The sequence below is a fragment of the Tetrao urogallus genome (assembly GCF_951394365.1).
Source record: "Tetrao urogallus genome assembly, chromosome: 10".
NCBI lineage: Eukaryota > Metazoa > Chordata > Aves > Galliformes > Phasianidae > Tetrao > Tetrao urogallus.
The window spans coordinates 6,799,114-6,825,373 of record NC_136823.1 but is presented as its reverse complement, the minus strand read 5'-3'; the positions used below and the strand labels follow the sequence as shown (position 1 = coordinate 6,825,373).

The 26,260-nt window shown below is 46.0% G+C and overlaps 1 protein-coding gene across 1 annotated transcript in view; it reads left to right on the top strand.

The window, feature by feature from the left end:
* Positions 1-2,801: 2,801 nt before the first annotated feature.
* The window catches only part of WNK2 (WNK lysine deficient protein kinase 2), a gene marked incomplete at both ends in the record, with an annotated part of 98,778 nt that continues 75,319 nt past the window's right edge, over positions 2,802-26,260 (top strand). Inside the window, one exon of the mRNA XM_079540541.1 lies at positions 2,802-3,473. Coding sequence (XP_079396667.1) covers positions 2,802-3,473 — 672 coding nt within the window. The remainder of the gene's footprint in view (positions 3,474-26,260) is intronic.

Sequence of the window (26,260 nt, the reverse complement as noted above, 5' to 3'; positions counted from 1 at the left end):
ATAAACGTTTGTACTAACCTGATGACTTGAACTATTGCATCTATAAACAAATAGCCAGAACAGAACAGAAATGACCTAACTGAGGCTATATTGTGAAAGTGGGTCTTTAAATTATTATCCTTTTAAAGAAAACACAAGCCTTGTGCAACATGGCATTGGGGCTGGTCACATACATGCAGCAGGAAGAGCACAGCCTCCATACAGTTGGAAGTGGCTTTCTGTAAGTATGTGACCCACTTTCAATAGAGCAATAAATTAGAAAGAAAACAAGTTAGTAGAAATCCGAAGGCCTATATATATGTTTCCACAGTCCACTGCCAACATGTATTTTAAACAGACACAAAATTTCTCAGTATCCAAGCACCAGGAGGTCAAGCTGTTAGCATGGGGAACTGGGCTAAACTTTCTTACTGCAAACTAACAAATAGCTATCGATCAATCAATCAACCAACCTATTTATCTATCTATTTATCTACCTACCTATCCATGATGGCTGCTCTGAAAGTAATGCCTCCTATTTTATGATGTTGGCCCATGACGTCAGAGGCGGATGTTGGTGGTATGGCAGTAGAGGCTGAACCTTCCCACCAATGTCCTGTGACATTTTGTTGCCGTGTGACAGGTAGCAGCAGAGGGGTGGTCTGATAGAATGATGTCTGACACGAAGTGTGTATGAAGCAAAGGGGTGGAACTGAATTCCTCCATGTGGAAAAAGATGACACCCACTAACATTCATCAGTGCTTACTGAGCATTTATGGAGACCAAACAGTGGATGCTGGCACAGTGAGGGGCGGGTGGTGCGTTCCAGCAGCGGTCAGAACAGATCATGGTGCTGCCACTGGCAAGACCTCCACCTGTGGGGCCGTGGCAATGAGGGGAGCACCAGTCCTTACCTGCACTCTTCTTTCTGGAGCCCCAGCATAGCAGTGCCCTAAGTCAGAGCCATTCCATTCTCTCCTGGGACTGAAGGAAGATTCAGGGCATTTACCCTTCCTCGCCTGCCTCTTGGTGCCTTCCTCCTGTGTTCTGCTTACAGGACTCCTGTTTGGGCAGTTAGGGCAGCACTGCCAGCAGTGCCTTTATAGCCTCATGCTGTGTGTGCTCACAGAGCTGTGCTTTGTGCCCCGACTGCACGTCCTGCAAACACTGCATCGTATGGGAATGCTTCAAAAAGCAAACCACTGAAAGATGGAATGTTTCAAAACACCGAGTGATTATTCACCAGCCATGTCTTTACAATAAACAGCAGAGCTTCAATTAAAAGAAACACCTGCTTTCTTACTGTGAAGTTGGTGTTTTTTTAATGGTCCCATCAAAAATGAATAATTAAAAGAAAAAAAACTGATTATGATTGCTTGGCAGACACCTTCTTCGCACTCAGAAATCTCAGGTAATAATGAACAATAAGTTCTCAGATTTATTTAATGAAATCCTAATTACCAAACCATATTGAGTTTGTTTGTTGGAACTTCACGCCTACGACAGAGGGCTGCGAAGGGCGGGGTGCAGGATCCTCCTGTGGATGCACCGAGCAGCCCCGTCCCTCTGCGGTGGGCACAGCCTCACGTGTGCGTCTCGGCCCGGCCCCGGGCGGCAGCTCGGGGTCCCCCGTCCGGTTCAGGGCCGCTCTCCGCTCTTACAGCGCCGTGTCGGCCGCCGGGAATGGAGAGAAGAAGCAAACAAAGGAAAATCCCGATCCATGTGGCGGGCGGCGCGCTCAGATCCGCGGCTCCGACAGAGGTGCCGCAGTGAATTATCAAACACTATGAATGAGTTATGCTCGTCGTTTCATCGATTATGAAAAAATTACGAGCGCGAAGGGGGCTGGGTTCGCGGCACCTGCCGTAGCGACCGCTCGCCGCAGTCACCTGTGCACGCACACGGCGTCGGGGCTCCCCCGGCCGAGGCCGCTCCGCGGTGCCACCGCAGCATCGCTGGGATCGCTCGCCCCGCCACCCCGCTGCCGCCCTGCACGGCGGCGGAGGGCGCTGCGCAGCGGGGCGCGGTGGCGGCCGGCCGGGGCCCTCCCATTGTTCGCGGCCGGGGGCGGGCCGTGCCGGGGGGGTCCGCCCTCCGCCGCCTCATTGGCGGCCCGCGAGCGCCGGTGCGTTAAATGGGGCGCTCGCCGCGGAGCGCTTCCCATTGACAAAAGCGCGGCGGCGGCGGGGGGTGGGGGCGGAGGAGCGGGGCCGGGGCGGGCGGGGGGCGGCCGGCGCCCATCGCCCATGGGGGCGCGGCGGGGGCTGCCGCAGGGCTGAGCAGCGGGGGCGGCACTGCGGGCAGGGAGCGCTGCGGCGCGGGGCGGGCCGCGGGGCTCCGGCATCGCTCTCCGGCATCGCGCTCCGGCATCGCGCTCCCCGCACACGCAACGCGCACACACACACACACACACACACACACACACGCTCACACTCGCGCTCGCACTCGCACTCACACTCGCGCACCGCGCACGGCGACGCGCACACGCGGCGGTGCCCGCCCCTCTTCCCATCCCCGTCCATGGCGCTGAGGACGGCGGCCCCCCGCTCCGCACGTAAGTAAGCGGCTCCGCCGCGCCTTTGTGCCCGCAGGTGCACCTGCCCCCGCCGCTCTCGGCTCCACGCCGGGGGGTTGGGGGCGGGCGGGGCGGCAGCCGGTCCCGAGGTGGCTCCGGGAGGGGGGTGGACTGCCGGGCCGGGGCCCGAGGCGGTGCGTCAGGGCGCTGCGTTCTGCCTTCCCCCCGCAGGTGGCCCCGGGGCGGCCCGGCGCGGGCACGGAGCGCGGTGACTTCCCCAGGCCGGGCGCCGAAACCTCAGAGCCGATGGAAAGCGGGGGCGATGCCGGAGCGGCATCTCGGCGGGGAGGCGGCGGGATCCCGGGCGCTGCCGGGCCCGGCGCTCCCCCGGCTGCGGACGGCGGCGTGAACGTGGATGGGCCCGGCGGGAGCGGAGCGGCCGCCGCTGCGGGGCCGGGAGCGCCCGCGCCGCCGCCCCGAGCTCCGTGCTCCAGGGACCCCAAAATGGTCCATCAGCGGTTCCTGCGGCGGAGCGTGGTGGACTCGGACCAGGAGGAGCCCGCGTTCGACCTTCCCGAGTCGGAGCATCAGAGGAAAATCATCTTGCTCCCCAAAACCAGGAGGATAATCGCGGAGAGGGCGAAGGCAGGGCACGGGGCGGCGGAAAAGGTGTGCCTGGAGGCCGAGCCCCCGGGGCCGCTGCGGGCGGGGCCGGCACCCGGCGGTGCGGCGGGGCCCGAGGAGCAGAAGGAGGCCGGCAAGGATGCGGAGAGGAAGGAGGCGTCGGACGCGGCCAGGGAGCAGGGCAAAACCAAGAAAGAGGAGCCCGAGGAGGAGGCTGACATGAAAGCGGTCGCCACCTCGCTGGATGGCAGGTTCCTCAAGTTTGATATTGAACTCGGGAGGGGATCCTTCAAAACGGTCTATAAGGGACTGGACACGGAGACGTGGGTGGAAGTCGCTTGGTGTGAACTTCAGGTAAGCTCACCCTCCCGTACGGTTTCGGGTTTTTTTGCTTCGTAAGCCCCGGCGCTAAGGGCAGCGTGCCGGTGTCACCCCCGGCAGCTCGGCTCCGAGCAGCCTTTATAGCCCCCACCGCTCGGTACCCAGCGTCTAACTATAGCGCAGTGCCCTCATTGGCTCCGCACCCACCACCTTATGCGCACTCCTCCCCGCATTAACTCCCTCCGCCCCGCACTGCCCGCGGGGCCGTACGGCTCTCGGAGGCTGCGGGGAGCTGAGCCGAGCCCCGGCCCCGCAGCCCAGTGCCGAGGCAGAGCTGCGTTTGGCAGCGGGTCTGGGCTGGAAGCGCTCGCTGTGTACGCTGACTGCAGTGCGTTTGCAGAAGCACGCTGTCCTTTCCCAGCGAATATGGGTGTGAGATGCTGCTCCGGCGATGGGAGCTGTGCTGTCTCTCTCAGCCCTTCCTTGCCCTTTCCTCTCTCCTGACACTGGTGGTTTGTGTTGTGAGTCTCAGCCTGTGTCTTCTGTTAGGTGCCCTGAGCCCGTATTGCAGTTCAGCTTTGTGCTCTGATACATCTAAAAGTAAGGCTAAAAATAGCAGCTCTGCTTTGGGTTCTGGTTCTTTGCAGTGAAGTCACCTGGTAATGAGTAGAGAAGATGCAGGTAGTGCCTTGTGCTGTTCTAGGATGTGGTTTTTAAACACTTATTTTGTAGTGCATGTATGTTCTCCCTTCTGGATTTATGTTTCTGCTATGTTCACTAAAGTGAGAATATATATAAAGCAGGATATTATTTCTTTTGCAAATCTTTTAGGGCCTTTTCCTTACCTCACTTCCATTAACATCCATTCGAATAGGACTTTAGGAAAACATGTAATCTGTATGTTTTTTTAATTTTATTTTTCCCTTGACTTATTACTCAGAGTTCCCACCCCATGATTTGGGTGGGAATCAGGCTGTTTGACTCCTGGTTCTGACCCTGGACCCTCTTGGTCCTGAGCTTCCTGCTGTGTGGCAGTGTTATGGGCCTTGGGAGAGTGTGAGCAGCACATAAATACTGTGGTACACCACACTTATTCACACGTGAATACTGTGATGCACTCAGCTTGAGCTGTCTATTTTATTAGGGCTGGCACAAACTCTTTGTAAATTACCACCAGCCTGATGGGATGGGCAGAGATGGATGTGCTGCCTCCTCATCCCTATTCCCCAATGGCTTGCTTGTAACAATATGGTTGTGATTCACTGCAGTGCTGCTCCCTGCTAGGAAGCACAGGCAGCACTCCTCAGCTTTTGCCATCGTTGCTCTCGTTGGCTGTCATTAGGCAGAGCTGTGAGGTGTGAGGAGGCCTGACACATCATGGCCACGATGTGGAGGAGGGATTCAGTCCAATTTCCACTCCCATCACTGGGGGCTGGCGGTCCGGGTGGGGAGGCTCTAGGATTGCCAAAAGGATTGAAGGGAGAGCTCAGCATCTGTGGTGTTGGGAGAGAGGCTGAGAGGCCCTCATCTCTGGCTGCTGCTGGGGACTGAGCCCTGATGAGAGGCTTTTACTCCTGTAATTCATTTAGGGCAGTAATTCAGATCCCCTCTGGGTGAATGTGTGTGTGCAGAAGAGGGCTGGGCTGCTGAGCTGTCTGCTCTGACCGGTGCATGCGAGCTCTGTCATAACAGAGCCATCACACAGAGCAGGAATTCATTTTGCTGCCAGGCTTTCTCAGTATCCTCAGTAGGGGAATTAGATTAGAGATTTTCCAACATATTTTTCATAACAGAATAACTTCAGCTACAGAGGATTGCCTGGTACATTGGAGAGCCCATTTTATTGACATCCACTGTTTGGGTCACTTTAACCGAAGGTGGAGGCTGGGAAGTTTGCAGTGAAGTGTGAGGTTTGACTGGTGATTGTTCTTCATGTTCCTTGTTATGCTTGTTCAGGAGTTCCTGAGCCCACTGTTTGTAGAGAAATCAGCTGTAGTAATTCCACAGTGCCCACCTGTTTCAGTTACAGCTTGTGCTTCAGTGTAAGCCAGGTCTTACTACTGGGTAGTCCAAATGCAGTGCAGAGCTTGATTTAGGCCTCTGACTGTAGGAACAATCTTTATTGTTAAGGTACTTAAGAGAAATGGGTGCCAATCACCTGAAGTGTTACAGCTGCAGTGTCTCTTTAAAGATGGAGGTTTCTCAGGTGTGCAGGTGATGCCAGAGGCTGTGTAGTGTATTGGGGGGGGAGAAGGGGGATGTGAATTGTGGTCTGCAGTGAGAATGTGCAGCTGGATGACATGAATCTGCCATTGGCACGTGAGGCTTTTGCCTCAGGGTTAATTGGAAGGAAGAGGCAGTCAGTAGGTGTGTCGCTCTGTGTTGTCTGGAGCCTTTTAATTTGTACAGCACTTGTTTCAGCTGGGGATTCTTACTGTGTGCATCAGAGTGCTGTGAAGGAATGGCTTCAGTCACAGTCTTCAGGATGCTCTTGTGTATGCTGCACTGTTTTGATGTGACTCTGTCTGTAGGAATGCTATGCTCAGATATACTTAGCAGTAGGCTGAAGGAAGCCATGACTGCTGAGCTGCTGAAGACAAAATGACGTCCTTTACAGACTCCCACAATTGGAGGACCTTTTTGTAGAGAAACTGCATTGTGTTGTTCTTTGTCTTTCTCCTGCAGGTGCACGTGTGCCTCTTGTTTTTAACTCTCAGACTCTAAAAGTGAGCAGTTGAGGTCCTGTGCAGGCATTAATCCCCTGCCCTGGCTCAGCAGCTCTTTCAGCCCACTGGTACTGCTGCCTGGTGCCCGCCTCTTTTTGTCCACCTTTACCAAGACCTTGCAAGCCAGTCCTGTTCAGTGCATTTTTTATTTCAGTGAAAAGATGGTTTTAGGGTTCAGAAGCAAAATCGTGGCTAGGATTACAGCAGGATTCAAGTGATAACCAAGTGCAATCTGGGTTTTAGACCTGTCTGCGAAGACATGAAAGCTTTAGTCAGATTCTAGTGAGAAAATGAGTGTATTGTTCCTTCTTGAAACTGAACTATTGGAATGGGATTACTGTGCCTTGCAGTTTGGAAGGATTTGCATTCTAAGGTTGTCAACAGCTATAATTAATTTTAATTGGTGTCATGCAATTGCTCTGTGGTGAGGCATCGGTAACAGTATTTCAAGTGTTGTACTCCTAAGTAAAATGTTAGGTCATGAATAAGGACTGCAGGCCTTTGCCAACCTGCTGCTGGCAAGCCAAATGTGCTTTTCTAGTTAAATGAATGGCTTCCAACATCCCCATCCTGCTCTCCTTTGGGAGCGCATGGGGAAGCTGCGGAACAGTCTCACACAGTGCTATCTCAAATGCAAAGATCTCATTTTTGTCTTGGTTCCTCCTTCAGTGCTGATTACTGAGGCGCTGTGTGCGAGCGCTTTCTCCATCTCCACGTGAAGTTAGAAATTGGGGTGCTAAAAATAGCTGATTGTGCAGAGCTACCGAACACAGGGTGTTGAAATGGCCAAACACAAACAGGCATGGCAGGGAGATTATATGTGTATATGTGTATATATATTATATATTGCCACCCCTTAAGTATTCAGGAAATTTCTTTATGGGTAAAGCAGTATTCTGCTGATTGTCACTGGTGTGGTAGTTTTGTCTTTTATGATGTCCTTGTTGGCTGACAGCATTTGTCTGATGTCAGAAGAGCAGATTGTTGCTATCTGGGCTGTTAATTTATTGGCTGGGTACTTTGTAGTGTAAATGAACAGAATAATTTAGAAAAAAGAAGAAGAAAGGAGGGAGAACTCCTCTGCAAGCTTGAATCTGGTATTACTATGAGCTCATTAAGTTATCTCCAAGACCAGTTTTGTCTTTCCCAAGTCAGTTTTTAAGATGCTGCTGTTTAAGCTTAAACAACTGGTTTAGCTCTGCTTCATGGCAACAATATGAAAACGTGTCTGCATTACTGGTGTTTGTTAGTAGAGCTGTCTCCATGATACAGAGAAGCAGGAATAGGAACATGGTAGTGAACTATTAATAGACTGCTTCTCAAATTCACTATATGAAATAGGAAATATGTTGGGCCAGGCTTCAGATTCATTCCTTTGAATGAAATGAGACTCCTTTCCTCTGCTTTTTGAGTGTGTTTTCCCTAAAGGTTGGCTGTATGCTCCCATAGTCCTGTTTAAGCTGTTCTCTCTAAATGTGTGTGGTCCTGTTGCAGTAAGAGGAGAAGCCTGCAAATAAAATCAGGTTTTGATGTAAAGGATATTTCAGGTCCCTTTGGTCCATCTCTTGTCTGCAGCTGATTTGGGGGGGGAACTGTTTTTTGGATGCTGTCATCTTAATGCTTGCAGTTGGTACACAGTCTGATTCACGTGTGTATAACATGCTTGCTTTTGTGGTCTGGTGGTTGCTTTGCTTTGCAGTTAGAGCGTGACAGAGGGCTGAAGAGAGAGCTCAGCAGTGCTGATGGTGATGTGCTAAAAGAAGGATGGCAGCAGCAGCTGAGCTTCTGTTGCTGCCAGGGCTTCTCCATGCTCTGCGGTATCAGAGGTGTGGTAGGGGTTGGGAGGGTGGATCGCTGGGTGTGAAGGGGCTGTGGTGGAGGTGTGGATGGATCTGCATCCCAGGAGCCCAGCTGGAGGGATGGCTTTGGGGTAGGTGTTGAGAAGAGCTGTTGGATTGGAAGAAGGTCTGTTTCTAGACTTGCCATTTCGCAGCTGTTTGCTGTGAGCAGCAGGATACCAACCTACAGCTTCAGTGGGGTCTGTGGCAGGCTTACAGTGGTGCTTTCAGGCCAGGGTAAGTGCTGATGTGTGATACCCAAACAGCCTGTGGGTGTGTAAGAGTGCAACCAAATGCGTTGTGTGAGATGTATGGGGCTTGGCACTGCTATTGGAAGAGACATCTTCATTGCTCTGGAATAGGAGTGATTTATGCAAGTAATGCTTGGAGAATATCTGGAGAAGCAGTCATGCAGTAGCAGAACAGGTTTTCCAATTGCTTAAGTTTGTACATGTGGAATTGAAGTTACATCTGGAAATGCATCATTTCCCTGAAGTGATGTTGGCCTACTGGAAGACAAGGATGCTGTCCTGATGAGACTTGATTTCAGCATGCCTGAAACCTAGCTTGGCAGGAGGAGGGAAACCAGTATTTTGTTGTTGTTTGTTTGTTTTTCCATGGAGTTGTGAAATGAAGGCGGTTCCTCACTGTAGATTTCTCATCTCACCACTTACCCGTGACTGAAATGGTGGAACCAAGTCCTAATCCTTTATTAAGATTGATTAGCTTAGGCTGATGTGTAAATCAGTTTCCAATAGATTTCTACCAGAACCTCTCTAGAGTGACTGTTCTGTTTGCTAACACCAACATGGCTTTCTCCAAACATGCACAGCTAAGTTGGGCATGATACCCATTATGCTCAGCTGCTGAAAGGAAAAGGAAAAAAAAAGCACAATTCTACTCAAAAATTGTTTTTTTGGAAGCTCCATTTTAGACTGGAAAGGACTTACCTGGGTTTCAGTTCACAAAATCCCAGTATTGCGTTCTAAAAATGTTTCTACAGCCCTCTACCAACTATGCCACATCTTGCGTAACCCATCATAGCTGCAGAGTTATTCCGAGTAAGCGCAGTCATGGAGCTGATGAAACTTGTTCCCTTGTACTCCAGAATCTTCCATGTAACAGCACATGCATTTTAATTCATATCACATGTTGCAGTCTACTCAATCCAATTTTAATAAGTGATTTCCTGGAAAATAATTTGGCTGTGCTGTGTTAATACATAACTACTATATTACTTACTATTTATTATGCATGCCATGGGAGTAATGGGTAAACTGAAGTGCTATGGCATAGGAATATATGTCAAACTACTAAGGAAGAAGTAACGTAAGACTAATGTCCTCTGCTCTTCACTTGTTTGCCACAGAGGGACACAAAGCACTGTTCATGAACTCTGAGGAAAACAGGCCAATACGGGCTCAAGTAACATTTGCTTTTTTTTTCCTTTGGCCTCTTCTTGTAAACTCAATCCGATCTTCATTCCAAATTTCTTCAAAGAAAATGAAAACACTTTAGGTAGTCTTTGATGTTATTAAAAAGTCACTCAGCATACTTTAGTCAAGTTGATTTGAAATCATTGCTGTTTTTGGTGAGGTAAGCAAACTTGAAACAGTGCTGAATCATGGCTTCTAAGAAAGTCAGCTAATCCCCTTCCCCACCTAAAAAATATGCATTTTTCTGTTGCATACCAGTCTCTGTTCTGGGGGGTTGTTTTAATGTTTTTTTTTTTTGTTTGTTTGTTTGTTTTTTGAGAAGGGAAGCTGTAAATAGAAAATACTAAGGCTACCAATTCTTTCTGAGGTGCTCAAAGGCCTTTTTTAGCCCAGCACTCCAGAAAACTATTCAGAAGGCTTTTTATTTCATCTTAATCCAGGGCAGTTGTGTTTGCATCTGCATGGATGATAGCTGACTATTCCCAGTTCTGCTCACGTTTTGGGGCAACTGTCTTTTTTTTCCATTAACTGTTTAGCCAAGTATGGACCTTAATAATCTGTGGTTCTGAACAGCCCGGTGGTATTGCAGTCCCTGCAGATGTTGCCCAAATACCAGTCAGTTTGCTTTGACTTGTTTAAAGCTTTTTTTAAAAGACCAAACAGGTGGGGAAGGTTAATAATTGAGAATATCTATCAAATAATGGTATTATTAAAACATGGCAATTGGCCACTTCGTATGTTGAGAACTGAATTCTATGTACTGAAGTATAAAAGATTGCCAGAGTCTGCTTCTAGAATGGATTTTTTTTCTCTCTGCTGTGTGGTTCAAGAATTAAAATTATGGTGTTTATTCCAGATTTTTGTACAATAAGCAGCTTTCAAATGTTGTTTTTCCTGAGGCTGTCTGGATTTTTTCAGTTAAAGGAACATTTAGGGTGACCCGTTGTACTTGCTGGAGCTAATACAGCTGTGGTGGTTGACTGAGCAGAATCAATTTTGTCTATTAAAATAGAAAGAGTGCAGGAGGGAGGGGGAAATCGCATTTCCAGATGTATCCAATTGCTGCAGACCAGCACAGCTCTTTGCTGAAATGCTTGATATCTAGTTCCTGTAAAACTGGCTCAATACATCGGCATTATTCTCAGTTTTACTGATTAACCGAGGGAAATTGCCATGTTTATGTGGATTTTGACTTGTTTCTATTTAGTACTAAATTTGCTTTGGATGTTAGTACAACTGTGGCTTTATTAGCAACAAAAGACTTGCTTTTCTCTCAGTTGCCATAGGAGACTTGTATTGCCTTCAGCTAACTAATGGAGGATGAGAATGTGTTGTCCTATGGCAACAGTGTGATTGTAAAAACACAGGTGGTTTGGGATGAACTTTGTGTTCATCTATGTATAGAAATTAGTGGAAGTAAAGGGAATACCCTGTTGCTTCACACAGGTGGCTGTGTATTAAGTAAAATGAATTGATAAGAATGAGCTAGAAAGGTCCCTCACAGCCCATCTGTCATCCCCCTGGCCAGGTTTCTCCTTTATGTTGTTTTGGCACATGCTGCTGGGGTTGTAGCATCAGCCCTGCTGTTCTTCAGCTTCTTGTGTGAGTTGCACTGACTTATCCCAATTTTTGTTGGACTTAATGAGTTCAAATAGTACTTGTGGCAGGTCAGCCTGACCAAAGCCTGTGTACTCCTAAAGGGAGCCTACAAACAGGAGGGGGATCAACTCTTTGAAAGGGTTGATAACTGCAGAACAAGGGGAAATGGTTTTAAGTTGAGGGAGGGAAGATTTAGGTTGGATGTCAGGGGGAAGTTCTTTACAGAGAGAGCAGTGAGGTGCTGGAACAGCTGCCCAGAGAGGCTGTGGATGCGCCCTCCCTCCAGGTGTTCAAGGCCAGACTGGATGGGACCCTGGGCAGCCTGGTCTTGTATTAAATTTGGAGATTGGTGGCCCTGCCTGTGGCAGGGGGGTTGGACATTCGTGATTCTCGAGGTCCCTTCCAACCCTGGCCATTCTGTGATTGTGTGACTTGCAGCATGGAGAACCGGGACAGGGAGGGGGACAAACATCAGGAGACACTGAGTTATTCTGTGTTTATTTGAAGTTCTCTTGGTGCTGCTATAGGAGACAAAGAGATTTTCTATAACTTCCTTGCCTTTTTTATTTTAGGGGTAAAGCTTCTGCTGTCAATCTACACATCCTCAGATGCAGTGACCCTTGAACTGGACTAAAGCGAGCTGGAGCTATAAATTGCCCTGGCTGCCAGTCGCTGCTGAGCCCATTGGTGTCAAGTAGCTAAGATCACTTTGCCTTTAAATAGAAATCTCACTTTGGAGCCTGCATTTTTGGGCCTGGAGGCTGTGCCTCACAGCAGCGGATCCTCCACCGCACCCTGGGCCCTTTGCTGTGGGGTGAGGCCTGCCAGAAGGCCTCCATGTTTGCAGTCGGTTTCACCTCTCTGAGCTGGGCAAGTCTCCTGCCCTGCAGGAGGGGAGCCTGCAGCTGAGTCCATCATCCTTCAGTCTTAAGGAAAAGCATGCTGCTTTCAGTTCCTTGGCAGCTGCCAGGCTGGGTGGTGGAGCAGCAATGATTTCAGAAGAGCCTACTTGGCCTCGGGTCAATTTTATGCCTTGTTTTTATAGTCTCATGTTAAATGGAGCCAACTGGGATAGATTCCTACCTGACACAAGATACTCCTATGAAGGCACCCTGTGGCTTCCTCTATGCTAAAGACAACGCAGTGTGTCCTTGTATGCGGAAGGGGATTAATCCCCCTTTTCAAACCACAGAAAAATGGGAAAAAGACCTGCAGCGATACCTGTGGTTTTGTGTTAGTGGGTGGAAATAAATAAATGATGAACGCTTTGTGGGATTTCTTTCACTGCTGTGCCACTTGAATTCCTCCACCTGCAGCCCAGAGTGCTCTGCCCATGTCTGTACCCCAACCAGGAGCCATACAGCAAAGCCACCAGGCAGTTCCCAGGGAAGGCTCCCTGTGCTGGGGGGAAGGTGGCAATAAATAACCCCAGCTGCACTAGCCATGAGAAACAGCGAGTATTTAAAAACATTTATCTGCTGTCTGAAATGTATACCTGCTTACTTGCTTAAATAGAGCCAGTGCTACAAGTTTGTAACTGCTGAGGCTACAAAACTATTGGAAACAGGCAATTCTGCCTCCCGGTGTGAAGTACAAAGCTTCGTTTATTAGACTATGTGTATTTCTTTTAGAGCTCTCTCTCAGGTGTTCTTCCCCTCCTTCAAAACAGGCTCTTGTACACCGGCATGTGGGCTTCAAAGAACAACCTCCCTCTACATAGCTTTGTTTTGTGGCAGTGATCTCTTGATCTCTTGTGCCTGAAATGAGATACTTGGGAAACAATGGAGTCTGTTTGCATTCGGAAGTAACCGCTGCAAAGAAGGGGACTGGGGATGTTTATCGAATTCTGGCACACAAATACTTTTCTGTCTTCGTTTATCTTTCTTTGTTTTTGTGTTGTTGCTGAGCGAGGCTCGATGTATATAAAAAGTACTGCTCTGCAGTGCAGCCCAGGTGGGGAACGAGTCTTTCGTCTTGGGAGGATCGTTGAAACTGCAGGCTCTGTGGCTGGGAGACGAGCTTCGTAGGAAGAGGGCGTAACGAAGCACTCAACTTCCTGACCTGGGACCTGAAAATGAGATCGGTGTGGCTGTTAAATCCCGGATAATCCGTGTGAGAGGTGTGACTGGTGCTGATCTGGCTTTGTTGCAGCTGATTACAGGCTGACTCATCAGCTGGTACCTGGGTTCCTCTCTGCGCCATTAGGGAGGATTCATTAAAAATGGATGGTGCTTCATGAAAACTTTCCAGTGGTTGGTTTTTTTTTGTTTTTTGTTTTTTTAATACGAATTTAAGTCATCTTCCCTCTCGTTTCTCCCTTTTGCTGTATTTCTGCCCTTACTTCAAACACAAAAAGTTAGTGGCAGGATCCGGTCTGCAGCACCTCCTGCACTGCAGGGTGTATGCGAGTGCACCTGGCCATTTGTCCCATGAAATCATCTTCCTTGATTAATCCCTTAAAGTGCTATCTATTATAACTAGCAATGTCCCCAAAGCATTTTCCTGGACAGCTTCTGTGTGCAGCAATGAGCCCGTAAATCAGCAGCAGCTCAGTGCAGTCAGTTGCCTTCTCACTGAGGGCTTCAGCTGAGACCTGCTGTCCCAATGCAGCCTGAGGGGCAGGGGTTTGCACTGTGGGGTTTCAGGGGGCACTCACTGCCATTTTAACCAACATGATGTGATAGTTCAGGCTAAAAGTAATATCAGAGTTTGCAGAGGGGCGATGGAAAATGGAGTAGAAACCAATATGAAGAAGTGAGAAGGCATTTCATAACCTCTTGTGCGCTGCTAGCAGCTGATCAGCAGAGAGTGATAATTGCAGCTCCACTAGTTTAGATGTTGCAATTAATTTGACAGTACATGTGATGTGCGTGTTTGGTTGGTTGGGTTTTTAAAGGAAAAAGAGATCACAAAACTGACGCAGCATGTATTCTATTTATACTGAAGTGTTTGTTGTCCTTGTTGTACTTCCTTCTTCGTTGCATTATCTCTGTATTTTTTAGAGCTGAAGCTGAGGTATCTGTTAGAGAAAAGCAGAAAAAGCCATTAAAACATTTCCAATACTCTAATTTATGTGGGTAGGAAGAGAGAACTCTGTAATTTCCAAGGAGTGGTGACTTTTGTACCTTAAGAGACATAGAGCTTATACTTGGAAATGGATTTCTGCGGGCTGACGGAGTCATCTTGGAGTCCTTGGCTCCTAATAAGATGCAGGCTCCCAGTGAAGCTGCTTCTTGCAGTTGGGTTACTTATAAATGTGCTTGTCAAGGGATTTGACAGCTACTGGGGTCATGCTTTTTTCTCAGTTTTTCCTTTACTGGGAGCAGCAGAAGAATTTCTTTGCCTTTTATATCAATTTTCCTGAGCACGGAATGTCACGTTGTTAGGCCCTGTGTCACTGGTGGTTCCCTCACTGCCCTGGGGTGGCTGTGGATGAGGATGAGGAGGGTGGTGGTGCCGAATCCCACGGCGCTGCTGCTGGGTTGGCGTTTGGGAAGCACTGCCTTGGAGCAGCCAACTCATTGCTGTGCTCTAATCCGTGTCATTCTGTGGATGCGTGCATTATTTACAGCATCACAAAGATGGAGTGTTTTGCAGTTCATGTGGTAGATGCGATGGAATGCTTCTCATCTGTTCTAAAGTAACACCCAGCCTGGGTGAATGAAGTGAAACCCACTCATTGCTTGTTGCTATTGCATCAGTTCTGAAAAAGTCAATTTTTCCTTCACCTCAGTGCAGTTGTGTGTGTATTTTTCTCAGGATACATGCACAGAGGTTGGCATCAACTGTAGACTGTGGCAAAGCAGTCTGTTTAATTGCGTGAATGGAAAAATGGGAGGACTGGTTTGTCTAGAAGATGTTAAACATGCTGAAATGTTAATTATCTCAGAAGTCTAAGACAGTAGGATGAAAAATTGTTAATGAAGCCTGTGCACCTGTTTTAATGGATTCATTAAGAAGAAATAGCTGTATACTCCTTTTAAAATGCTCATACACCAACCAAATGAGTAGCAGAATTTTAAAACTGCTGAGCCATGGCTTATACATGCATTGCAACAAGCCTTGCACTTAAGCTGTTCTAATGATGCTCTGTATCTGAAATGCAGGAGCATTCCTAGAGCAGCAGGCTTTTTTTTTTTCATTTGCCCAAGATTGCCATGCAAACTTGATTTAAAAATAATTGTCTGTGCTGATAGTGATGTGATGAAAGCAGGACTTCGGAATCGTACTTATCTTGCAAGATTAAAATACCCATGTAAGTGAACAAACAATTTTTTATCAGAGAGATAATGAAAGCGATGATACATGGTGCACAGCAGCAGGGTATGGGGCTGTAGTACAACTGCAGTCAGTGCAATGTAGAGCACAGTAGCAAAGCAGAGTACTTGTAAATAGAAATATCTAAGTACATCTTTTCACACATGTAAATATATACCTAAATATATATATCCAGATAAACATATCTGTAAGAACCGGTTCAGCTGATTGACTTCTACTTAATCCTAGATGTGCAGGTGAAAGTATATGCTCCAATGTTAGCTTTCTTTTCTTCTTCAATCCAGTAACTCTTGCTTTCTGTTTTACAGAACATTATGCTAGTGATTTGTCTTCATTTTATAGTGTTAAGCCTTACTGAGTAGGTAATGTGATGCATCTAGTAACAATACTACTGATAGATAGGAGAATTCGTTAAATAACGGCTGTTTTCATTTGATTTAAATAGCCTTTCTGCTACCTGTTGAGTTGCTATTTGCCTTCATAGCAACAATTTACTGTTTAGGCACTTGATCTTTGCCCATTTTATAGCTGAGATGGATGTGAGTTGCATGCAATAATATTAATAAAGAGAAGAAAAAAAAAGTTTGCCCAGATGAGATAAATACAAGATTTTGGAATTCTCGATGTCCTCTTCACATTTAGTAGCAATTAGATAAGATCTCAGAAGGAGTATTTTTGTTAAAAGACCCTTTAAAGTAGGCAGGTTTTTAAAATAAATTGCAGCATGTGACTGCGGTAATTGTTGTGCAGAATGTGAAATGTACCTCTGGCAGGCAGAGCATGCCTAAATGACTTTTAAGAAGTCTTCTGTATGTGTGGGTTTTTTTCATAAGGGAATCCATCTTTAGGTTCTTATGTTTTACTCCAGTGTTCCAACCATTGAGTTGTTTGTGAGCATTGGCCGTTGGGTGAATGCTGGCGCAGCTAATCCAGCTTCCTTCTGCTAGAAGTCCTTTGCTGAACGCTTAGCAATCTCTTTTAAGATACCTAGAATTTCACTACAGCTGTTTGGAGGCTCTTTGAGTTTCAGCTTTTAGATTTCTACCCTTTGTTGTTTTTTTTTTTTTTTAAGTACTATTTGTAGGAAATCTGAACGTATTGGTTTCAAGAGTGTTAGTAGTAAACAAGTGCTCTTGGAAAACTTTGTCATCTGCAGCTAAAAACCAAGCTTTCATCAAAATAAAAGGCTCAATAGAGTATGCTGAGAGCAATGAATTCTCAGGAAGTCTGCCTGTTGGCTGTGTTTCCTTGCATTGCTGCAGATCACTGTCCTGCTTTGGAAGGGGCAGCAATACATCCCTACTTCCCTCAAGAGAGATGGGAGGCAGTGAGAGCTGCACTTGTACCTTTTGGCTTGTTTGCAGTAGAGAAAGGCTGTGCTGCTACTTGCACAGAATTTTGGTTGCCTGCCCTTGTGTCTTGTTACCGCAGAGCATTTGGCAAGCCAGAGATGCAGCAGACTGGCAGCATGCAGACTTTTCATTTCTTAAGAAACTCGGCACAAACAAGCTGTGTGCAGAAATGGAGCTAGCAGGAGCTTAGGAAAGGTAAAACCAATTGTGAAGAGGTCGCATTTCTGGAATTGGGTTAATTGAAAGAGTGGGAAGAGATAAGAGAAATTTTCCAGATTTAATGTAATGTTTGGGTGAGAGAATGACCCCAGCTTTTAATTCTTTTTTTCAGTAGGTAAGGGCATTCCATTTCCTACAGATGTATTTCCTGGCTCCCCTCGGAAGCCCTGGATTATGGCTAGTCCTTTCACATGGCTCGCCTAGGTAGCTGAAAGTAGGAAATATTAAATCCTATTAAAGGCTGAGCCTGCAGCAGTGTTCAAAAATATCAGCTGTGTGTGTTTAATGAGTTGCAAAATTTTATCTCTCTGTGAAACTTCTTAACACGATGTTACAGGGGCTTAATGTCTCTTTGCCAGCTTACTGCCCTACCTGCTCATGCTGAGCCCTGCGGGGACTGCAGTGCTGGGAGCACATGGAGCCCAGCAGCTCCTATTGCTGGGTCTGCCGTGGTACCCAGGGCTCTCATTGGGGTGTGGAGGGTAGAAAGCTGCAGGATCGGGCTTTGTGGATTTGTGGGTGGATCTTTTTTTGACAGAGGCATGTTCTATCCTACTTTTGTCCCCTGCACTTTAAGCCATGTACTTTTAAGGCTGTCATTCTGTAGGATCAGGCCTTTTTAAAAAAAAAAATAAATAAAAAATCACTATTGAGAATGAAAGGTCATCAGGGCTTTTAATTTGGAGTCCAACCAAATAGACGTGGTATTTAATCCATCTTTCCGTGGAACAGCAGCCAATGTATAAAAGCTATAATAAGACAATGATCAGTTACATCCTCTTTGCAGTCTAACTGAACGTCCTCTGAGCTAACGCTTAAGGGCTGGTGATGTCTTTTTATAAATGTGGTTTTTCTTCTGCTGGAGAGCAGTAAGTTAAATGCCTCAGCTTTCAGGTGATGACAGCAGTCGTCCAACAACTGCATGGTGCCAGACACCTGGCTCTGCCTTGCAGATCCTGTTTGTTTGTTTCTCTCACTGGGGTCTGAGCTGCTCTTTGCTCGGGTGCCTGGTTGTCTCTTCTGCTGTGTGAGATTGTTGGGATTGTTCGGTCAGTGATGCTGTGCTGAATCTCAGCTGTGGAAGCAATTTATAGGGAGCTGGATTTGAGGCTGTCCTAGCTTAATTGGCTCTGCTTTCTCCCTTTATTTGCATCTAGTGGTTCCTAAATCCATTCCTCTGTGTGGGCATGTGTTGTAAAGCACAATTGACTGGGCCTGCAGAGAATATTGATGTGTTATCTGAATTCTGTGAAGACCTATAGCTATAAATTCCTCCAAGTCTTGCTTCAATTCAGTTAATTTGAACAGAGCTTAAGGAATGGTTTCTTCTGAATTTAGGTGCATGCCATTTTTTTAGGGTTTATGTTTCTTCTATATCTTTTTCCATTTCAGTGTTTCTGTTGAAATGTTTCAGAATTCCTTTCTCATTCACCTGCAGATTTAATTGCGTGAGGAAATTTTCCCTCGCTTTACCTGTAGTAAATGGCATGTCTCACATCCAGCTTCTTATAATAAAGAGGACAGCACGTGCAATAGTACTTGGCTGCGCTGTACAATGCTCTCCAGCTCATTAAAAGTTGTCAGCGTGAAGTCAAAATTATGAAAAATTTGAAGTAGATTTGTCTATGATAAAAGCACAACAACGTTTGTGAATTGTTGCAGTTGGAGGTTGTCGGCTGAGAAGGAATTTATTCAGGTATCCTTTTTATCCTCAGAAATTGAGCTCTATCAGCTGAGACTGAGCACTGTGTGTGCAGCAGGTGGAAAACAGTCTGAGCACCACAGGCACGTATGGCCCTGGGTTGTGTAAGGGAGCACAGAGAAAACCCACTTTGAAATAATATTTGCACTATTTAGTGGAACCGGTGATAACCTCGTAACCAAAAGCATCACAGGTTTTCAAAACAAAGCTCAAAGGCAGGTGGGGTTTTAGCAGGTGCTGTGCTAATATCTGTGTCCCCAAGGCACAGGGCTTTCTGGCAGCAGTGCCCATACTCCCATTGGATCCTACAGAAATTGCTGAGTCTGGCAGAGGGGTTCCTATAGGTACCTTTGCAGCATTGACCGTAATGTGAAGCAGTGACACCTCTCTGCGTTTCCTAGAGCTGCTCTGTCCTGGGGGGAAGAAGGCAAAGTGAGAGTGAATATCATAAGGAGCCAAAGCTGAAAACGTGGCAGAGAGAAGATTGTGCAGGGGTTTGAGCCGTGTTAACTACAATTCAGGAGCAGGCTTCAAAAATAGATGTGCAGATAAGTGCTCTTGGCATCCTGACTGTGAAGGCAGTTAACAAAACCCGGAGAGGGGAAGTGCTCTGGCTTTTCCCCTCAGGTGCTCTCCGAGCAGATAACAAAAAGCTCATTGAGTTGGGTGTTGGAGGAGCCAGGCCAGGACCTCTCTGCTGGGTCCTCTCACAGGTCAGATTGCCATGGGGACCTCTCCCACTACAACGGTTGTTTCTTCAAAGGCTTTCTTGAAGGGCAGGCTCTGACGATGCAGCCACATGCAGCATTAAAGCAAGATGATGATTCACAAGAATGCGTTCCTAGTGTTCCTTCCTCTCAGAATTGCCATGAATGTACACTGAAAAACATGATTAGAGCTGATAGTGGAGGAATTTGTCCACATGCAGAGGGACAATTATGTAACATGGATATAGAGGGCACCAGCTGCCACTGTCTGCTAGCGAATTGCAGCACAGCTAAGTGCGGCTGCTTGGGGAGTTGAGAGCAGTCGCTGTGTGCACAGCAGTGTTCTGGGGAAGGGGAGTGATCCTGCCCAGTTGGTGTGAGTGTGAGCACGGTCACGAGAAGGGAGGGAGCCTGGTGATGATAAGCACAATCATTTCTGAGGTGTTGTTTCAGGAGAGTGTCTAATTGGGGTGTGTGAGCTTCTTCAAGCCTTTCTGAAATCTGCTGAAGGATTAATATCCCAAGTACTGCAAAGCCTATAGGCTTCTCTGTGTTTTTCCTCTAGTTGGGGTGCCCTGTCACATGGTTCTAATGCTGAGCAAGTGCACTGAGATACCCTAAAGCTTTTCCAGAAAACAAATTGGAGCAGTATTGGGTTTCAGGTCTCATAGTTAAACTAAATTAATAACTCAACACTTGAACCTCAGGGGCCTGCTGACCAACGAAACTGTCTGGTTTTGAATGTGAACTGAGAATCTGTGAAATGACCATAGAATCTCTGCTCTCCCCAGAAGAGAGGGGATGTAATTCAGCAGTAGGCTGAAATGAGTCATCAACTCTGGTTTCAACTGATATTTCTCTGTTTTCCAGTTGCAATACACAAAGTGTTGGATGACTCCATTTGGTAACTGCCTGCATGCTGTCTGTGCATCTCACTTGGGGAAAGATGTGGACTAATTGGTTGGACTGCAAACCGAGAGCTGCAGTGTGCAGCTGGCTGTGAGAGATGAAGTAGATTGGGGTGCTGGGGGGGAGAGACAACTGACATTAGATATTATTCTTCAGATATCTCTAAGGAAAATCCCCAAAGCCTGAGCTCAGCCTCTGATGAATAAGTGATTCTTCATGCTTGCTATGTTGAAGAAAATAATTAAGGGGTGTAAATTGAAACTGGGGAGTTGCAGGTTGGGTAAAAGAGAAGTTTCCAACTTAGAGCATTTAAGTATTGACAAATAGTGCCTAGAAAGGTTTGCTGGAGCTGATGTACAGGTCTGTCAGGAATCATTTAGGAATCATTGCTCCTGTCTTAAGCCTTGTTCATTTATTCTACGCTATGGCATTGGCTATATATTCAAGATTATGTTTGCATCCATATTGATTTGATGGGACCTGTGAGCACTGTTATTTCAGTCAACACATGCTTTATGTAAGTTTGGTTTAGTTTGGGAAGGAGCCAACGTAAATTGAATGGTCGTAAGTCATCTTTAAATTGAGCTGCTGGCAAATTACGTTTGCATTAATTAAAATAAGAGTGTGTTGAACTGGTTTCAGACAGTGCAAGGGTTATGGTGCAACTTCAAATAAAAGCCAAGCCAACAAAAACTGTGCTCATTTCACATCCAGATGGATAAAGCACATGAGAAGCAGTGACTTGTTTGGGTGCAGACTATTGCAGCTGTGGTTGCTGTCTTCAAGAAGGAAAAACATGTTGTGCAGGACTACCAGAGGGACTGCATGAAGGATAACTGCTTGTAGGGGGAGGCTAGACCTTAGCCTGGTTAGCCTGGCAAGCTGAAAATCCAGGTTGAGGGTGGGCTGCAAAAGGAATGGAAGCGAGACTGGAATGGAGGATGAAACTGACTCAAGAAGCAGTGTATCTAAGCTGGCCATAAAAAGCAGAATGCAGAGGAGGAATAGAGTTTTAACGTGAATTTGCTTTAAGAAAGGCGTGACAAAAATTGTGATTGTTCTAAGATGACCGTTGCCAAATTGTTGAACAAGGCTATATGATGTGTTCTGGCACTGACCTTGGAGCCTTGAATTTTCAGGTTTCATCCAGCACTGGCAACACCATAGCATAAAGCAGAAAGTCTGGAAAGAAGAACATGGAAATGAGATGCTTATTAGCAAATCCTTCTTTTTTTCTTCTATGTTAGCTCTCAAGTTAGTCAGGCTTACAACTGTGTGAATCAGTTTTCACGTACCTGTGAAAATACAGAGGTTTTTGTTTCCCTGAGAGTGCTTCCTATTTAAAACCAGAAAGGAAGGCTCTCGTTCTGTTTGTGAACCATGATGCCTTTCAGCTGATGCATTTATGTTTTTGCTTATAAATTTGATTTTTTTTTTTTTTTTGGTATGTATGTTCTTGTCAGTAGCTGGAGGCTCAGAGTCAGAAAACTAACCAAAATGATGGCAGTGGAACCTTGAACTTGAGCGCTCAGATGAATTGATGTAATCTGATGGCTACTTGTCTACTACAGAGCACATGAAATCTATTTTTAAGTGAAACAGTGATCTGGGCAAACCAGCTGCCTGACTTTCACAGGTGGAAGCGGTGATGGGGGTTCCTTGGAGCAGCCACTCTTGAAACAGGGAGCTGGCAGCACTGTGTGGCAGCTGACCTTGTGGAAGCGGTGGGGATGTTCTCTGTAGGTTTTGCCATTTCCTGCTATCATCTTGATTTTTGTTTTAAGTATCCTACCGGTGTTGTTTTTACTAATTTTTTTTTTTTTTTTTTTTTTTTTAATTTAAGTGTCAAGAGTGATGGGGGGAGATTATAATGTCTGACTTGTTTTTGAAAGAGTGCATCTTACAGAGGGCCTGCAGAATGGATGAGCCTTTTCTTGATACCTTCTTGAAACATTTGAGCATTCTCCAAGGTGGCTGTTTGCAGGGCTGCAGTCTTGCTGAGTCTTACCAAACAGCTTGCCAGTGTGCTCAGAGCAACCTGAACACATAAAGCTGGCGTCTGTACTTTCAGAATATACATGACTGCTTTTGGTATTAGTTGGGAAAAACACACACTTGATGTCAAAATAAATGAAGTTTTGGCTGAGGCTGAAACATGGAAGCTAACACTTAGATTTCACAAAGCCTCATGTCTGTGAGTAGGGCATTGCTGACTGATGCGTGGTTTGCAAAACAGCCCAGTAAATAGACCAGGAGAAATCACTGGTTATTAACTGAAGGGTGGTTGAGAGAGGCAGCAGTAATAGCAGGAGACACTAATCCGATTGGTGGCAAATCAGCTCTAAATTGGTTACAAAAGTATCTTTGTGTTGAAGTATCTTTTTGTGAAATAACACCTAATGGGAAAGATTATTGCAGTTTTTATTGGGTGTAATTTTTACTGCACAACATATATTCCATCTATTCTGTGAGAACAGAGCGAGTGTTGGCCCTTCCGCCTCCCGGTCTTTCTGTCAGTGTTTTATGATCGTTCTTCTTTCTTCCAAAGTCTTGGCACAGTGCAAGAATTGAATGGAAATGGTGTTCTTGTTATGGCAAAGGGTTATGTCTGTAGGCCATCTCACAAATCACACCTGCTTCCCTTCTGAATGTTTCCTATGGCAAGAACATCTGTTTAGGAGAATGCCACCAATCCCTGTAGGCTGATTTTCCATCTGCTCCCATTTCAGGATAAAATTAAGCCAATGGACCTTGACGGTGTTTTCTTAACCAAAACTGAGTCTTTGTGCTCTTGTTAACAGTTGTGTAGTATTACTTAGTGAAGGCGTGAATCACTTCCACTAGTGCTCTTCTGGAAACTAACTCAGAGCCTGTGTGACTCAAACTGTTCTTTCGCGCATGAAGGCAGATGGTGTTAAATAAATCAGATAAGCATATGCCCAAGCTGGTGCTGCTTGGCATACTAACAGGATAATAATTTATAGGATTGAGAGCTCTACAGTTGCCACCAGTTGGAAGAAAGGACTCCTGCACCTCTTCCCGCAGACCAGCAGCGCAGTCAGGTGCCCAGATTTCCTGGGATGTGCCCTTGTGGTGTCTGTAAGCTCTGCCTGGTAGGATAAACGGAAGGCTCAGTTTCCAGAGAGAAACTTTCTTGCCTAAAAGGGCTGCCCGAATCAGCTCGGACTTGCTGTGATTTCTGAAACACCTCTGCATCGTTGCTGCATCTGACTCCTCCTGACAAACTGTGATCTATCCGGTGTGATTAGCATTTTGAAACATTTTGTGGTCCACAAGTGCCTGAGAAATGTGCACTAATGCACTGTGTGGTATTTATAACAAAGCTTAATTTAGAAATTGTATGAAGGCTCAAAAATCCCTTACAGCTTTCAATCGGAGTAAAGGAATCTGTTTGCATGCTTTTTTTTTTTTTTTTTTTTTTTTTCTATTTCGAAGTTAACCTTCACTTGCACTGTGATTTTTAATATTTTTTCATATTCTTTTCATGTATGAACTTCTGTTCATAACTCTCACCCTAGCATGCATATCAGTGTGAGTTGTTAATAAAGAGACAAGCTGCTGTTCCTGAATGCAGCTGTGGGGACTGAGACTGCAACACACGCCTTGGGCTCATGCATGGCCAGCTCTGGGTGAGTGCATAGCCTTGGACCTTAATGTGATGATGGGTTTTGAAGACAGCCCTGTCCTCTTATATAAGCTTTCAAGATATCTTCATGCCTTATTTGTGTTATTTATCATGGCGTCTCACCTGAGTTTATTATGCAGCTAATTGTCTACGTACTCTGATTTCAGAAGGACAGCAGTGCCCAAGCGAAATGATTTGGTTGAAGCGAGGCTGTTTGTTGAAGGAGGTGCAAGTCTTGATACCTTATAAATTTCCAGAATTCCATATAGAGACAAAACCACCACTTCAGACTGCAGTACAGTTGCAGACAGAAGTAATGACCCAGTGGGAATCAACTGAGAGAGCTGATATGTGGAGCTGGGAAGTAGTTTTTCTGTCTTCCCTCCTCTCCCCCTCCTCTTCTCTTCAAACTGTTTTAGGATCTGTTTGCTGCAGTACAGTGGAATAGCAGTGTTCAGCAAGCATATTTTGGTGATCTGGGGGTGTTTAAGCCCAGCCAGTTGCTGCTGGCCTGAGGAGAAGCTGTGCAGGCTGGTAGCAAGCTCTCTTTGCTCTTTTTGGCACCAGGTTGGCAGTGGCAGAAGTGGAGTGGAATTGCTTGGAAAAGGTTGGGTGTGATGAAAAGGATATCTTGGGGGTCTGAAGAGGAAGGTCTGCCTCTTCTTTCCCAGGAGCAGGCAGGTGGGATGGCTACACTGGGTCATTGTGCTCTGGGGAAGCAGCTCTGTGAATTCCACTCCACAGGGCGAGCTGCCTCTTTCTCATGAGCTGGCAATAAATGATCCCTACCTGAAAGGTAAGTCAGAGAGCAGAACCTAAAAACAGAACCCCATTTGATCAGTGTGGGTGGCTAAAGAACAGGGGTGTCCTTTGCTGTTTGGCACATATAACAAATGCTTGCACCTTAACTGAGGGTCATGAATGCACATGCGGAAGCGTGGAAGTCTGTTGTTCGTGCTGTTTCACAGGGGAGAAGTGGTTTAAGTTCAGAAGTCTCAAGCATAAGCACTTTATGTGGAACATATTCCAACTGGTTTCTCCCAAGAAAACTCCTTAGAAAGGATTGTTGGTGACAATACCCTACCCTTGGACCAAGCCTCATGTGACTGCATCCCTAACCTCTTGCAAGCTGTTCTTGCTCAGAGCGTGGAGCCCTGCGGCACGATGCTGGAAGGTGAGCACTGGGGGAAGCTGGTGCTGGATGCCTGGTAGGCAGGCAGTGCTGTATGGGAACAGTTATCTGACTGAAGCAGAAATCAAAGGTAAATACAATAATTTGAGGGTGTTTGGTTTGCTTTTAGTTTCAGTAGGCCTTGAACACCTTCCTGTAAGGCCATATCCTGTGATGCTTTGTCCCCGGGCAGTTGCTGGTATGTCTCCTGATGTGGTTAAATTCTGCTTTCTTCTCTTCATTCTTTATCTGTCTACTCTATGACATCTGTGCTTTCATTTTTCTGTATGAGTACCATTTTCCCATGACTGAACAATAACTTGTTGACCAGTGAAACTTTCTGTGCACTCGCCTGTCACTTATGCTAGTGACTGTGGGAAACAGAATGACAGGATTTGCATTCTTTACAGTGAGTGTCCATTACTACTGGAGATTAAAATAAGTCTTACTTGAATTGCTGGTTCTCTGTCACTAGTAATTAAGCTGTTGTCTCATACTAGGAAAAAGCTTTCATGCTGTGCAAGCCACAGGGACTTCAGAGAGACCAGCACTTTCAGTCTTAAAAGGGCATATTGATTGGTCTTATTAATAGGAAAATCTCCAAGGAGAGATGAAATACTTGAATTTTGGAAAGTTTAAAGAATATTTATAGTGCATTTTTAAACTGTGTGAACGCTGGGCATTGTTCCTAGACAATTTATCTTCTAGTAGACTTTTTTGCTGTTCTTCATTTTTAACATGTGTTGATTGGAGAGGTGTATACGTGGGGTAAAAACAGTCTTTATAACACCTTAGTGAGTGTTTAACACTAATATTATTCATCTGTTGAATGCACAACCATTTTGTTTAATGTGTGTTGAACCATATGGTTCTTCAGTACTAAATTTTGCAGGCGTTGCAATTTGTCATAAAAAAAAAATAATAATAATAAAAAACCAGGTGATGTTGTTTTCAAATTAATATAGCATTGTCCTTTCCTTTGGTTGTTTCATTGCAAGAAATTTCCATCTTTTTATTTGCTTTAATTAATAGTAGAGAGCAAGTATTTCCACTGGGTTAATTCTCTGTAGCTGGGTTCTTCTCTTCTGTAGTGCCTCGTTAGTGCACTTGAAGTCAAACACTGGCCAAACTGAAAGGAGTTTCCTGATAGCTTTCTGATGTCTTTGATACAAACTGATCTAAGGCAGGTAGTGCTGCTGTCTTGGGGTAAGGAGTCAGTAGAAGCGTGGAAAGGAAA